The sequence below is a fragment of the Populus alba genome, chromosome 1 (assembly GCF_005239225.2).
Source record: "Populus alba chromosome 1, ASM523922v2, whole genome shotgun sequence".
Lineage (NCBI taxonomy): Eukaryota > Viridiplantae > Streptophyta > Magnoliopsida > Malpighiales > Salicaceae > Populus > Populus alba.
The window spans coordinates 35,707,238-35,722,805 of NC_133284.1; the positions used below are offsets into that span (position 1 = coordinate 35,707,238).

General features: G+C 30.3%; 2 protein-coding genes across 3 annotated transcripts; one reads left to right on the forward strand and one right to left on the reverse strand.

Annotated features, from left to right (window-relative positions):
- The first annotated feature begins 88 nt into the window (after positions 1-88).
- Positions 89-2,694, forward strand: LOC118055214 (glycine-rich RNA-binding protein 2, mitochondrial). Of its 2 annotated transcripts, none has more exons than XM_035067036.2 (5): positions 89-242; positions 1,288-1,423; positions 1,551-1,619; positions 2,219-2,325; positions 2,407-2,694. In XM_035067036.2, the coding sequence occupies exons 2-5, from the start codon at positions 1,300-1,302 to the stop codon at positions 2,506-2,508; spliced, it is 402 nt and encodes a 133-aa protein (XP_034922927.1). In that variant the 5' UTR covers positions 89-242; positions 1,288-1,299; the 3' UTR covers positions 2,509-2,694. The 2 variants fall into 2 exon arrangements, with proteins under 2 accessions (XP_034922927.1, XP_034922928.1); XM_035067037.2 differs by having other exon boundaries at positions 130-282.
- A 10,607-nt stretch (positions 2,695-13,301) lies between these two features.
- LOC118055212 (UDP-glucuronate 4-epimerase 6) lies at positions 13,302-15,315 on the reverse strand. The gene has a single exon (XM_035067034.2). It carries the CDS (start codon positions 15,053-15,055, stop codon positions 13,685-13,687), a length of 1,371 nt encoding a protein of 456 aa, XP_034922925.1. The 5' UTR covers positions 15,056-15,315; the 3' UTR covers positions 13,302-13,684.
- Positions 15,316-15,568: the final 253 nt, after the last annotated feature.

Below are 15,568 nucleotides of genomic sequence, written 5' to 3' on the forward strand. Positions count from 1 at the left end.
TTTAAAAAAATTTTAAAATTATTTTTAGTTTTAAATTATTTCAATATACTGTTTTTTGTGTGTGTGTGTGTGTGTATATATATATATTATTTTAATATATTTATTAAAAAGACATTTCCAAACAGTCACTTCAGCAATATATCTTTCAAGAGGCCTCGCTCTGAATCTCTCTTAAACCCTAGCTGCTTCCCTCCTTTCACTCTCCCAAAACTAAAACCCTTTCCCTCTTTTCTTCTTTGAAGGTATAATCCTTACCCTCTTTGCTGAAGCCCCAGTTTATAGGTCAACTCTTTTTGTTTCCCTTTCTCTTGAGACTTTATGTTTTCTTGTATTTGACTTTTGATTCTGGTGTTTTATGTAAAAAGTTATGTTTTTAATGATGTTTTATGGATCATACATGGTTTGTTTTTGTTTTCGTTCTTTCTGTCTTATCTCTGATATTGTTTGCTGTTTACTAAACTGGGTTTGGTGGGTTGTATTCTTATTAAGGTTTTGTTTTGAGATTTGGTTTGCGTATTTTTGTTTTGGGTTATGTTTTGTTTGCCACGCGATTGAGTCCTTGTATTTCCTTAAGCCCAGGTTGATAGATGAACTCTTTTTGTTTCTCTTTCTCTTGAGACTATGTTTACTTGTATTTGATGTTTGATGTTGGTGTTTTATGTAAAACGTTTTTTTTTTATGGTGTTTTATGGATCACACATAGATTGTTTTTGTTTCAGTAAAGTTTCGTTCTTTCTGTCTTAATCTCTGATATTGTTTGGTTGTGTACTAAACTGGGTTTGTTGGTTTGTCTTCTTAAAGGGTCTTGTTTTGATATTTGGTTTGTGTTTTTTGGTTTTGGGTTATGTTTTGTTTGCCACGTGATTGATTCTGTCTTGTTTATAAGATTTTCTTCTCTGTTTGAATGTTAATTTATTTTTCAGATTATTAATGATAGCCTTTTAGAGTGTTTTTTATTTATTTATTATTTCTTAACTTGGGCTGCGTATGGAGTGTGAATGGTGTGAGTCGAGGCTCAACTAATCTTTTAGAGTTTTTTGGTTTTCTGAGTGATTTTTGTGTTCTGAATAATCCATTTTGTTCTTGTCAATGTTTTCAGTTTGTGTTTTTTTATTCGAAGTTAGCTATTTGATCTTTTAATAAACATAGAATTTGAAAATTGACCCCATTATTTACTGTGGCTTTGAGATATTGCATGATTATGAATTTGTTTACTATGTTTTGAGTTTGTTTGGGTTGAATATTGTTAATGCTTGATACTGATGCTGTGATATCCCTATGGTTTAGTCCATAATTGAAATGGCATTCTTTAACAAGCTCGGGAGCCTAGCAAGGCAGTCAATTTCCCAGAAGGGGCAAGTTCCAATGGTGTCCATGTTGAACTCTATTCGCTGCATGTCTTCATCCAAGCTTTTCATTGGAGGTACTGATGAATAATTGCTGTTTGAATGCTACAAGTGGTATTGATGAATACATGACGTTTGGATGATACAAGTTCATGTGTGTTTTGCATTAATGCTCTGCTGCTGTCTATCTTGTCTGTGTTTTAGGGCTTCCATGGTCAACTGATGACCAAACCCTTAAAGATGCATTTTCTGGCTTTGGGGAAGTGACAGAGGGTAAGTTTGATCATGTGTAGTTGAACCAGTTATATAGCAAAGGGTTCTTTTATTAAATCTCGTTGTTGAATCAAACATGAGCACAATATTTTTCTCTGGGGCTGTTAAATGATGACTGAGACTGGTGGATTATATTTTCAGTTGATGTCTTTGAAACTAAACTTTGGCATTTGGATTTGTTGCTATTTGATTTGGTGGTTTGGATACTACAATTTGTGTGGTTTATCTTTAACGCGGCAATTTCTTATTACTGCTTGTCCATGTATTGGAGTGACAAGTGCTAATAGCTTCTTGTAATTGTCATGTAACATGTGGGTTTTGCTTTAGTTCTAAGATGTGAATTGGTGGTAATGTATTTTTACATGTGAAATGACAGTGGTCCGGTTCTGTTCAATTATTAGGTTTCAAAATTAATATATTATATTCCATGTCAAATTTTTCCTGATCTGATTCTGCTTTGACAATTTCAGAAAGATAAGTGTTATTTTTAACGACAGTAATATTGAGTTTAGTGTGGTAGCTGTTGCAAAACGTTCTTTACTTGGCTGGGTTCTTGGTGCTGTCAATGTTGGGATTCACAATCTGGTTCTGTTTTACAGCAAGGGTTATCATGGATAGAGAGACCGGGAGGTCTCGTGGATTTGGGTTTGTTCACTACGACAGCGTTGAAAATGCCAGCGAAGCACTTTCAGCAATGGATGGCCAGGTCAGAAATAGAATGTTTTTGAGGGAGTTGAATGCTCTGATTCCTGAATTATATACTGACTGACGCGTGCTGTTGTTGCAGAATTTGGGAGGAAGAACTGTTCGAGTGAGCTTTGCAGAGGAAAGGAGACCACCACAATCCTACAATGACAATCACCAAGGGAGTCGAGGTTTTGATAATTGAAGTGGATGGATTACAGCTTTATGCGCTACTAACGCCCTAAATGGCCTTTCTTCTGTAGCTAGAGATTGCATTTTTCTTGAATGATTCTATAACTTATGAAATTATGTTGTGATTTTGGCACTTGTGTGCTGGTTACTTAGTTTTTCTGACTGGGTAGATTCTATCATGAAAGCATATTGATCGTAAGTGTTGTAATGCACGGCGAATTTGCATGATATGGTCTGCAAATCTGTGGGACTATTAAGCAATGAAAAAACTCCCCACTAATCCATTGATCATCGGTTTAATATTGAAAAAACCTCATAGAAAGGAATTGAAAAAATAAAAGCATAAAAATCAATCTTTATTTTATTAAATGTTTTAAGGGTGAAATTAAAAAAAAAAGAGGAAAATTTATTTAACTCTAAAAAAAAAGCAAATAAAATTCATTAAACGATGCTACCTGCAAAATCCTGTCACTATTGTGAATCGTCGACTCCATTCGTGGGCCTTTGTTGGTTAGCAAGGAGCCCATTAGCTCATTTGAAAACCAGACTATCTACAACTTCTCAAGGGATCTACCAATAATTAAAGATGGTTATTGCCCAACTCTCCAGAAAACATCAAAAAAAAAAAAAAACAAAAAAAAAAAACCTAGAAATGCAAAAAGTTAAATCATATCAAGAAAATTGAAATAATCCATAAAAAAAATATAAAAGAAACATTGGTAACTAATAATAAAAAAACTGAAAAGCCATGTCTTGCAGACTTATTTCAATGTTATAGACATGTTTATATTTACAAGGTTTTATGACCTTTTTATATTTTAGATTTTTAAAATTTCTTCAATTTTCAGTTTTTTAATGTTTTTATTCATTGTTTTATATATATATATATATATATATATATATATATATATATAATATTTTTCAAAACCAGTTTTTCTTTTAGTTATTGCAGGGTATTTTGTACATGTAGAAGAAAACATGAAAAATATAAGACCACACGAGAATAAAAGAAAATAAATTAAATGACATACGAGAAAAATGGATCAATTAATTTTTTATATTTATAAGTAAGCAAGTAGTTGAGGATTATATTTAACGATCATAATTAGTCTTTCATGAATTTAGAACTCATAGTTCAGATCTTGTTGACGAGATTATAAATCAAATAAAGACATTTTATCTTTTTTTTTTTAAAGAAAGATCTCATTTCTAATACTCAATAGGAAATTGAATTTATAAACTATATACATTAAGGGTTGGACGTGGTCTTGAGCTTATATCTAGGATCATATTCACAATAATTGCAAGACTCTACATATTTAAGTCATCTTGATGAACCTAAATCAATATTTTTATTAATATAGTTTTTAGTTTTTTTTAAAAAAAAAAACTCCTTTGAATGATTATAATATGGTGTCATTAAATTTTTTTTTATCAGATCAATTAAATTAAAAATCACTCTGATTCTAAAACTCCAGATCCTTGAAATTAATATGAGGTCAACCCATCATATCATACCAAACTGACTTAGTGTTTTGTTATAAGCACGATTAGGGCTGATATTTAGGGAATAAGTATAGCAAAACATACGGAACCAGCTCAATTATCCATGCAATTACGGGAATTAGAATCTTGAAAAATCAAATATCCCATGAGTCATGGAAGTGTCGGTGAGCACCAATGACTGATCACGAAACCAGACAGCACAAAAGGTGGGGCCTAGCCATGCAAGAACAACATGCAAAAAGAGAAAACAATAATATGGGTGGAACGCGTGGTTGTGCGAGGAGGGTAGTTGGCAGGTCTTTTTCTTGCGTTACTGTAGTCATGTTCTTAATTATTTATTGCTTAGATTATACCTCAAATTATCAAAAGGAATGCCACTTTCTCATGCTTATCTCCTTCTTTTTTCTTTTTTTTTTTTTCTCTTCTAGGTCAGTCCACTCTCTTCTTTACTTTGTGTCACTTCTTCAAAGTACTACCTTCTTACGTTAATCAATCATCTTTACGTGATTATACTGTAAGAAAATGACATCTCCTGTAACTTCCATGCCCCTTTCTTTCTTCCTAGATGTCCAACCATCTGGGGAACGTTTGCATGAGGTGAAAACACATGCTACTCATGAAACTGATGGGAGTAACGATTCAATTTAGTAAAAAAATTTTAAACTTGAAATTTACATAAAATTACATTATTTTATGTTTGATTTATATTAAATAATTAAAGACAGTAAGATTCAATCTCGTAATTACTTAGTCATTAAGATTTTGATATTATATCAAAGAATTATCTCAATCCAATAACTTAAACTTTTAATTCATATTTTAAGATATAATTTATAAAATGAGCACTGATTAGATTGTTTGGAGGTCAAATTAGTGCCCATTTATGAGTTTCCCGCTCCAAGAGCTTGAGATTGGATTCAACCATTTACATAACACCCTGAGATGTTTTTCTTAAGAAGAAAGAATTAGCTTCTTTATGCTTGCCATAGCTGACGTTTGCTGATAGCACAATTTACATCGATCTAAGCTAATTATCTCTAAGTCTTGAATCGCTCTTAAGTGCTTAATTATCGATTGGTCATACATGCATGTTCTTCATCGGATAACATTAACTTCCAGCTAATTAATTAGTCTGTATATGCCAAGATTAAATCCAATTTTCAAATCTAACCAAAGACATATATACCGTCCATATATACACGATCTTGAAGTGGGGAATCAAGGTGGGAATTAAGTAAACGAATCTGCCTACTTAACCGATCCACAAGATTTGATCAATTGCTCATAAAATGGCGAAATAACTACATGGCCGACATAACAGTATTTTTACCCAATTAAATCCCCATCGAATTTGCTTGACATCTAAAGCTTGACTTATACGGCGCAGTATGGCAGGCATTTGACAACTAGCAAGTCATTTATTATTTACGTTCCTCAGGATCTTAAAGATGCATTCAATCCTCGCGAGCTGTGTGTTTGGATTTATTCCTCCTTTTTCTCTGCTTACTGTTCAGTTTCTTTCTTCAACGCGTTTTTGTAATAATCCTCATAGACAGCATTAGGTTGCTTTTAATTGAAACTGAATGTTGACTTTTGCCTGCTTTTTTTGATGCTGTTTTTTCCCTCGGTCGGTGAAGCTCGTCTCCGATGGGACAATCGGTTGGTGTTTACGATTCTCAGATCCACTTTTTTAATTTAAATCTCTTAAGGAATAAATAGAAATTTACGGGGAAAAAAATAGCTGGCGATTGTTCATCACAATCCAAACCTTGAGAGAGAGAGAGAGAGAAAAAAAACTATGGAATTAATAATAATTAAGTGTTTGTTTGTGTAATGTGTTTTTGTAAAACTAATTTTAAACTGAAAATATATTAAAATAATATATTTTTATATTTAATATTTTTTATATAAAATAATAAAAAATAATTTGATATTTTTTAAATAAAAATCAATTTAAAAAACACTTTCAGCCTCATTATCAGAATGGAGCACAAGCTAACTTCTGTGTTTGTTTGCTTATATTTTTAAATCAGAATAGCTGGATCACATATCTCAGTGGAAATTTCCTGGCTAGAGGAGGGCACCATAGTTTTGTCTCCAGACGAGAGATACCATCGTTGACCATGACAACTAGGTCAAAATAACATTTACAAATCCGAGGTCACTTTCTAGAGCATGTGAAAGGATTTAGATCACCTTCCGATATGATTTTTATAATTCTTTTTATTCTTGATTAAAAAAAATGCTATACTTAAAAATGACTTTTAACTTGAATAATAATAATAAAAAAATTCATTCAAAATCGAGTGAATATTTTTATTTAATTAAAAACTAAAATTCCGAACTTTAAATTTATAAATTCTAGCTTGTACAATAAATCTTAAAAATAAAGTTGCTATGGGTTATTTTTATAAAACATAATTCTAACTTCAATCATTTTAGCTCATTTTTATAATATGTTATTTATGAAAAATAGTTTTTGGATTATAACTCAAAATTAAAAACCATAATTGAGAACCATATCAAATAATTTTTTTTTTTATTAACATAGGTGTTCGGGTTAATATATATGTACCTCGATTAATCCCATAAATTTTAAAATTAATGATCATATAAGCTTCCAATTGTATAAAAGAATTCAAACTCGTGAAAAAAATATCATCTGAACAATTTTTATTTTTATTTTTTTATTAACGTGGATATTTGAGTTAACTTATACATATCTCGACTAATTTTATGGACCCTAAACATTCGAACAGATTTTTTTTAGATTAATACGGGTATTCGAATCAGCTTGCGTGTATCTTGATTTAAAAAAACTCTAAAATTAATTATTATATACACTTTTAATGATTTTAAAATTAAAAAAACTCAAACTATGACAGATCCGAATCTAGACAGGTAGCTGTAATGTCATACGAACGTCAAGAAATTTAAAATCCCCTTTGGCAGTCCTAAAACTGTGTTCTTAATTGGTGTTAATTAAAACCTTGGATCCCAATTGGTGTTAATTAAAACCTTGGATCCCACAGAAGCTCAGCTGAAATTTCGAATGCCGAAAAATTTCAAATCCCTTTTGGAAATCCAAAAACTGTGTTCTTAAATATGTGAAACCTTGGTTCCCACAGAAGTTAAACCCAGCTGAAGTTTCCCATTGACCTGATCTTCTGACTTCTTCTGACAGGGCTAGCTACAGTTTCCCAGGCATTAACTTGGGGATTCCACACTTCAAGCTGTTGCATTTTCTTTCTCTGCAACTAGATTAGATACCAGGTTAATCAATTTAAATGCCACTACATTAGATCATGTCACAAAATTTTAACTGCAACTATTTATTTATGTTAATTTGTGGGTGTACATGTGTGCTCAGCATGTTCCAATAATTAATTATAGTTTTCCTTCAACATTAAGTAATTTTGATGAGTACTATATTCTTAAAGCTTCAATATCACACTTGGCAAAAATGTCAACAAAAAAACACCCAGCTATCATAATGCTTTACTGGCCCTTCTAATGGCTTCTTCTTTCTTAAGTTTCTTGCAGAACAGACAAAGGACGACGGTGACCAGTGGCGGAGCCACGTAGGGGCAAGAGGGGGCAATTGCCGCCCCCCCCAATGCCCCCCTTCTCCTCCCAGTTAGTATCCATTGCCACTTTCGATCCCACTTTAAGCATTTAAGCATTTCATGGTATAAAGTTGTGTTATTTTTTTAAATGGTTCATATAAATTAATAGTGATAAATCAATATTTAAATTAAATAAATTATAGAGATTTAACAGCTAAATCAAATATAATATAATATAAAAAAGGAGTTGATCAAAACTAATATAAAGTTATGTTACTTTTTTATTTGTTTCATTATATAATTTTAGTTTTATTTCTTTATAATTAGTTATTAAAAATGTTAGGGTTTATAATAATTTATGGGTTTGTTGAATTAATATGTGTATGAGTAATATTATAGCTAATATATATAAATTAAAATGAGTTTGATGAATTGATAAATATTTTGTTATGAATTTCATATGAAAAATGATGATAATGAATTTACTAATAATTAAAAATGAAGTACATGATAACTAAAAAAATTAAGGATATAATAAATAAATTAAAAAAAAGCATTTAATATTTATGTTTAATTAACTTGTACAAAACAACAAGCTAGCAAGAACAACATCAATTTTGAACAATCCTTTTAAGCTATGATTTAAGATGTTATGTACCATATATCAGTATAGAATTGTTGTCAAGAACTTTTCTAATCCTTGAAAAATTTAGAAATAAATAAATAAAAATTTATTGTATATATTGAGAAACATATTTTTAATGAAATTAAAAATAAAATTATTATGAAACAGTTTTAAAATATAAAATCTCGAAGATAACAATTATAATGTAAGTTTTTTCATTTTAAAAATATTTTTAAATTAATTTTACTTAACTTTTGCTGGTATATATATTTCAAATTAATTTCTATATATAACACACACACACACACACACACATATATATATATATATATATATATATAACATATAATATCAAATATTTGTTTGTAATTTGCCCCTTCATTTAAAAAATCCTGGCTCCGCCACTGACGGTGACTGTGAATTGTATTGACTAGCCTGTTGGCCTTAAAAAAAAATGTAAACAAAAAACACTAAGATTATGATAATTTTTTATACAATGTCAGTTGTCAATGTCATTAAACTTAGAAAAAAATGGAAAATCTTGAAATTTCTTTACTTGGTTAGCATAATTTTTTAATTAAACCATGGATAAACTAATTTAAAGATAAGCTGAATGACCATAAAAAACATAAGTTAATTTATAAAAAAATTAAAAATAAAGTTTTTTTTAAGTATTCAGTCGATGTCATATTGGATGACTCCGATCACAAGTAATTTAGTTCATGGATTTAGTTGGGTTTAATAAAAAAAATTAAAATAGTTTTTACTTAATTAAATGAAAAAAATAGATGCTTTTAATTTCAAGAATCAATCATAAAATAAATATTTGTTCTAGATTGTGATAACCCTGAACAAAATAAGAAAGAAAATCATTAATAAAGTCTATTTTCCAACCAATACAACATCAGAGAATGAAATCGAGAAAAAATATAGTTTTTTTCCTAATTATTATCAAAATTAAGTAAAGGATCAAATTAAGTAAATGATTAAAATTAAGTAAAATTTTAAAAGTGAAATTAAAAAAAACTTTATACCTAAGTTAAGTGTTGTTTTGCATTGTGTATTCTAGTAACTTAACTTTGCAAAAAAGAAGCAAAAAGATAACATTAACCCTTATCAATTAAAAAATAGCTAATCCACAATATTTGAAGGAGGAAGAGTAAAAAAGTCATGGTAGGAAAAACCAGTAAACTTACTATTTCAACTCATAGTAATTGATTCGGACAAATCTTCTAAACCTAAGTTAATATTTTAAATTCACAATATGTGAAATTAAAAGCTCAGGTTCAATTAAGAATCTTAATTATTAACCAATTTAATGCTAAATAATAAAATTAAAAAAAAATCCCAAATTAAAAAATTAACCAAAGGAAAAACACGAAAACGAAAAAGAAGAAGAAAAAGAATGAACATCATATATGAAAGGAGAGAAAAAAGAAGTGGTGTAATTAAAAAAGAAAACAATCTAAAAAACTATCTTAAATAAAAATAATAAAAAAAAAAAAATAAGAATCAAATTTGATAGATTAAAAAATTAAAGGAGGATGCAATTGAAAGCAAAACAACATTTGAAAAATGAATTAAAATAAAACAAATATAAATAAGAAATGGACAAAATCAAAATAAAAATAACTTGAAGGGCTAATATGAAAATGTGGAGGGCCAAACATGAATTTCTAGAAAGAAAGAGGAAAAAACAAAACAAAACAAAACAAAAAAACATCAGTGATGCATCGAAGATCCAACAACTACATGTGCCGCATAGGGAGGAAGGCGAAGCCAAGATGAATCAAATGATGCGATGAAATAACATTATACTACTCGTAGGTGACGAAGCGGCTAACATATGCAACACACACCTCAATAACTTCTTGCTTTTTATTAATTTTTAAAAAGAATACACTGCCCCTAAAAACAAAAATTTATTACAAAAAACATTTTGAATTAATAAATTAACCCTTCAAGTCAAGCTTTTGAAAATATGAGCTAAGGGATGATAGAATCATTATATTATATAAAACAAATAAAACATAGTTAAATGATTATTTGCTTTAAAGGATAACAAAGTTATTCAGAAGTTTGTTCTAAGTTTTTTCAAAAACAAAATCATGAATTCATTGTTATAATCTACAAAGTATATATACAGTATTTTCCCCGAATATTTTAGCTTTCTCTATTTTGTTTTCTGCATTACTTTTAATCCGAAAGTGCCTCATATGATATAACAAGCTAATTGCCTCTTGTTTCCACAAAAACCGAAAAAAAGGGTAAATTGTAAAATATTCCTAAACTTTGACGAAAAAACAAATACTCGTAAACTAAAATTTCTTAATTTTCTTCCTAAACAATATATATTTTTACTAAATTTCTAAATCTCCTTATTATTAGGATTTTGTTAAGAGATTGATGAAAAAAATTTATAAATCTCCTTATTATTAAAATTAAAATTTCTCGTCTTTCTTTACACCATAACAGCAGCAACAACAATAATAATTAAAAATATTTTTTTAAAAAAATAAAACACTATCATTTATAAAAAGATAAAAACAAACAAAAGAAAGGATATAAATTCAGATTAATTTACTGGATCAAAATCAAATAAATATTTTCAAGTTCAAAGATTTTAGATTAATTTTGCAATTTGATTGTTGGATTGACATAAATTTAACCTAAATGGTATCTGTTGATTATAATGTTTGGGTTAAGAAAAAAGGGAGGAGATTTTTTATTTGATTTTATTTCTACATGCTAATAATTATTTGGTAGTGTATTATTTTATGAAAAAAAATTTGACACAAGAGAAGGAAGACTCTATGTATCTAGTTTGTTTTAAATTCAGGCTAACTATGTGAAAAACATATAGTAATTATTGATAAATATTATAACAAGAGAAAAGCAAGAAATAGCATAGAAGCAATTAACTTTTATTTTTCATATTATATATCTATAACACATTCTAAACCACTCAAGAAAACCTAACCGGTGAAGGAATCTTAATTATATAATAAAGTGTGTTTTTTTTGTGATTTATATTCTACTTGTTATTCTCTGTATAATGAAACAAATTAATTAAATCATGAATCCAATTTCCCCCTCATAATACATGAATTCAATTTAGAAATTGAAGACCTAAATTTTGGGTTCGATATTAATTGGAATATAGCTCTAATTAGTATAGTATTAAGTTACTATAATGGTACATAAATAGTAGATTTAGCGAATTTATATCTACCTATCTTCGCAACCTGACAATTAAGGGATTGATTTAGAAAGGGACACATGCATGGACAAACTAATTTATGGGGTGTCTGAGAGTGTAGTATTGATTGCGGTGTAAAATAATTTTTTTTAAAAAATATTTTAAAATAATATATTTTTTATTTTTTTAAAAAATATTTTTATATCAGTATGTCAAAATAATATGAAAATATTAAAAAAATAATTTTAAATAATACAAAATTAAATTTTTTAAAAATCACAGTGTCAAACACTGCTATTCTCTTCTCTCTGGAATAATTATTGCACCTAACAAATTTCTTCCACTTTCAAAATTTGATTACATGATTAATGATTGTGTTAGGTGCCCTTCGCTCATCTTCAATCTTGTAATCATGTAGACATGCAAACTCAACCTTGACTAGCGTGCATAGAATGGGTTTTTTTTTTTGTCACGTCGAAGAGGATATTTTTTAACTAACTCTTACGATCTGAGGTTAAATCCTTCTTTGAGTGGATTTTAAGCTAACCATCTACATCATTTGAGCAATACATTCACAAATAAAATAAAATAATAATAATCCTAAGAGATAGTCCAACTCATCATAAATTGAATTTACTTCTTGAATGATCACACGTTCAAGTTTTTTTAGGGTTATTATAAACTTATATGATCAATAATTTTAGAGCATGTGAAATTAGTCAAGTTACGTAAATTAACTCAAACACTCGTATTAATAAAAAAACAAAAAGAATTTCTTACTAAATCTCCCTGAAATTTGTAAGATATGGATAAATCAATATCTATATTTGTAGTTTTAGATGATGATATTTGATGTCGTATTCTGAATAGCCAATTAGTCCTGTAATTTATTATTCAAAAACATGTTTAATTATTAAGATTAAAATATGAAATTATTTTACATTATATATTAACTAAAAATACTCATTAAGTGAAGAGAATTTATAAACATGAAAAAAAAAAAACACAATTGCATAAAAGCTATATACCTTAGGTATTTAAAATTATTTTATAGGAGGTATTTGAGATAGTGTTGGAATTGAAATAAAATAATACTAATATTTTTTATATTGATGAGAAATTGTTAGTGGAAACATTTTGGCATATTTTTTATTCACTTCAGAAGTGGAAAATCTAAATTTTATTTCCCATCTTGCCTGTACCACCTGAATTTTTTGCATGAATTATGATAGTTATTAAAAAATAATATAAATTATATCATGAAATTTTATTTAATAACTTAAGTTTTTAGATTGAGATAATTTTTTGGATATGATATTAGAGCTTTAATGATCAAGCGGTTACGAATTCAAATCTCACCATCCTCATTTATTTGATAAAAAATTAAGCATAAGATAATGTAAACTTGTATAAATTTCTAGTTCAAAAGATTTTTACTTGAGAGAGTGTGTTAGAAAATAATATAAATTATAGTCTGAAATCTTACTTAACAGTTTAAACTTTTAGATTGATATAATTCTTTAACAATATTATAATAAAAGATTTAACCACTAATCTTTATTACCTAATTTGACAATTAAGGAATTGGTTTAGGGATAAACATGGAAGGGGACAGCCTTGCCCCCTCTTTATTCATGATGCTTGTAAACAACATGAAAAAAGGCAACTTGAAAAGAAAAATAGAAGATATAAGATCTCATTTACGCGCACAAAACGTGTACGGTGGATGATAATTTTTAAAAATATTTTTAAAATATATGAAAAACATCAATTTAATATTTTCTCAAAACAAACACAATTTTAAAACAAATCTATTCTTAAAATGGAAACGCAGTAACAAACGTGGACTAAAAAGAAGAAAAGCTAATTATAGCCAAACAAAGAAAATTCAAGGCAAAAAAGCATCAAAATAATAAAAAAGAAAAAAGAATATTAATGTGATCATTGTTGTTCAATCACAAATTTCTTTAATATGAATTCTATTGGTTGAGATCTGCATCCCCTTTTGAGCAGAAGTCTCATACCAAATTATTACATCCTCCAACTTCACAGATCTTACACCTTGCCCCCCTGCCCTTTTTTTTTCTTCTCTTCATTCACATTTTTATCTTCTTCTTCTGTATCAAATCTATTTCTATATGCTACAACATCAGCGACAGCTGCCACAATCTTAACCAATACATCGAAGGACCACGACAATAACTTGAACCCAGTAAAAGAGAGAGTAGAACTCATTTAATTCACACAAAAAGGGGGGAAGAAAAAGAAGAGACCAACCATGTGATGATGATCCTTAAGCTGATTCCTCGGGATGCTCACTGTTGATGGCACTGCCCTTCTTCACCCTTGTCTGAATCCCATAATAATTAACATACCACTTGACAAATTTCCTCAACCCAGTAGCCAAATCTGTGGTGGGTTTGTACCCAAAATCCTTGAATGCCAAAGTAACGTTAGCGTGCGTGTAAGGCACATCCCCATTTCTTGGCATCTTGATCACATGCTTCTTTGCTTTTGTACTCAATAATCCTTCCAAAATTGAAACTAAATTTCCAACAGGAACTGGTGAGGTGTTGCCAAGGTTGTAAACTCTCAACTGTGCGGGCCCTTTCTTTTTTCCACCACTTCCTGTGCTCTTCTCAGCCGTGTCCAATGACCCGAGACACCCTTTGACAACATCATCAATGTAAGTGAAGTCACGAGCCACTTGCTTGTCATCTTGAGTTTGGTAGACATCAATTGGTTTACCTTGCAAGATATCTTTTGTGAAGAAGAAATAAGCCATATCAGGTCTACCCCATGGACCATAAACCGTGAAGAATCTTAATCCAGTGAGTGAAAGACCATAAATATGATTATAAGTATGTGCAATCTCTTCTCCTGCTTTCTTGGTAGCTGCATAAAGACTTGCTGGTTGATCTGTCCTATCCAATTCTGAGAAAGGTACTTGAGTGTTTAGTCCATAAACTGAACTTGATGATGCCCAGACAATAGCTGGCTGTGGATTTGCAGCTTTTGCAACTTCAAGAAGATTGACAAAACCTGCAATGTTCGAGCTCACGTAGGATTGTGGGTTTTGCATGGCATAGCGAACCCCAGCTTGTGCAGCAAGATGGAGGATGTGCGTGAAAGGAACAACATCAAAAAGCTTTCTTAACAATGAGGCATCATTCAAGTCACCTTCAACAATGAAAACTTCATGTCTCAACAGAAGTTTCTGTCTTGCTCTTTTAAGTGTTGGGTCATAGTAACTGTTGAAGTTATCTAAACCAAGAACCCCATCACCTCTTTTCTTCAAGGCAAGAGAGCAATGAGAACCAACAAAACCAGCTGCCCCAGTCACTAAAACAGAGAACCCATTTCGCCTTTTTGGAGTGGAGGAGTGGCGGACTTGCTTTTCCCAGGCAGCGCCACCGGCTGAGGAGGCGAAGAAGGCAGTGGAAAGGAAGTTGTGGTGGTGGAGATGGGCATGATTGGGAATATTATCAGAAAGTGGAGGGTAATTAAGGGTAAAAAAGAGAATCAACACAAGAGCAATAAGGAGCGTAGCACGGAAGAGAAGTTTAGATGAGGCATTCAGTACTTTTGTACTGTGTAGCCTGCGAAGGTAACTATTGTAACGCTCAAGCTTTATGGTCTTGCTTGTGTCTGGTGGCGAAGCCATTACTTTGTGTCAAAGAAAGAAAGAAAGAAATCAACAAGTGGTATTGCTATCAAGGAAGATGGTGAGCGATGGTCTTGCTGTTGTTTAGGGTTTCAAGGGGAAGAAATCAAAGGGCTCAATGTGATAGAGCTGAATTTCGAGTTAGAGCCCTGATTTTGTGAAGAGCGGAGATAGAAGATTATATAAAGGAAAGAGAGGGAGTGGGGATGGGTTGGTGTTGGTTGGAGACCACTTTGCGCGTCTTTAACACATACTCTCTTTCTACTAGCTAGGCTACTAGCTGCTTGCAGATGGAAAAGTGGGGAAAAGTAATATATTAAAAAACAATATTTAAGAAAATGCCCTTATTTTCAAGTTTTAATTACAAAGGAATATCCACCCCCATCCTTCGCAATTATTAAGTAATGGAAAGTAGAAAGTGCCAGCTACCCTGGTCTGTAGAAAACCTCACTCACATGTGAGTTCTTGCTCATATTCAGGTTCAGGTTCAGGATTGATGCGAGCACTACTCCC

Excerpts from the sequence above, each read along its gene's own strand:
- LOC118055214 (XM_035067036.2), top strand. The coding sequence starts at position 1,300 with ATGGCATTCTTTAACAAGCTCGGGAGCCTAGCAAGGCAGTCAATTTCC. Across the intron at positions 1,424-1,550 it reads ATCCAAGCTTTTCATTGGAG|GGCTTCCATGGTCAACTGAT; the intron begins GTACTGATGAAT and ends TCTGTGTTTTAG. Across the intron at positions 2,326-2,406 it reads TTTCAGCAATGGATGGCCAG|AATTTGGGAGGAAGAACTGT; the intron begins GTCAGAAATAGA and ends CTGTTGTTGCAG.
- LOC118055212 (XM_035067034.2), bottom strand. The coding sequence starts at position 15,055 with ATGGCTTCGCCACCAGACACAAGCAAGACCATAAAGCTTGAGCGTTAC.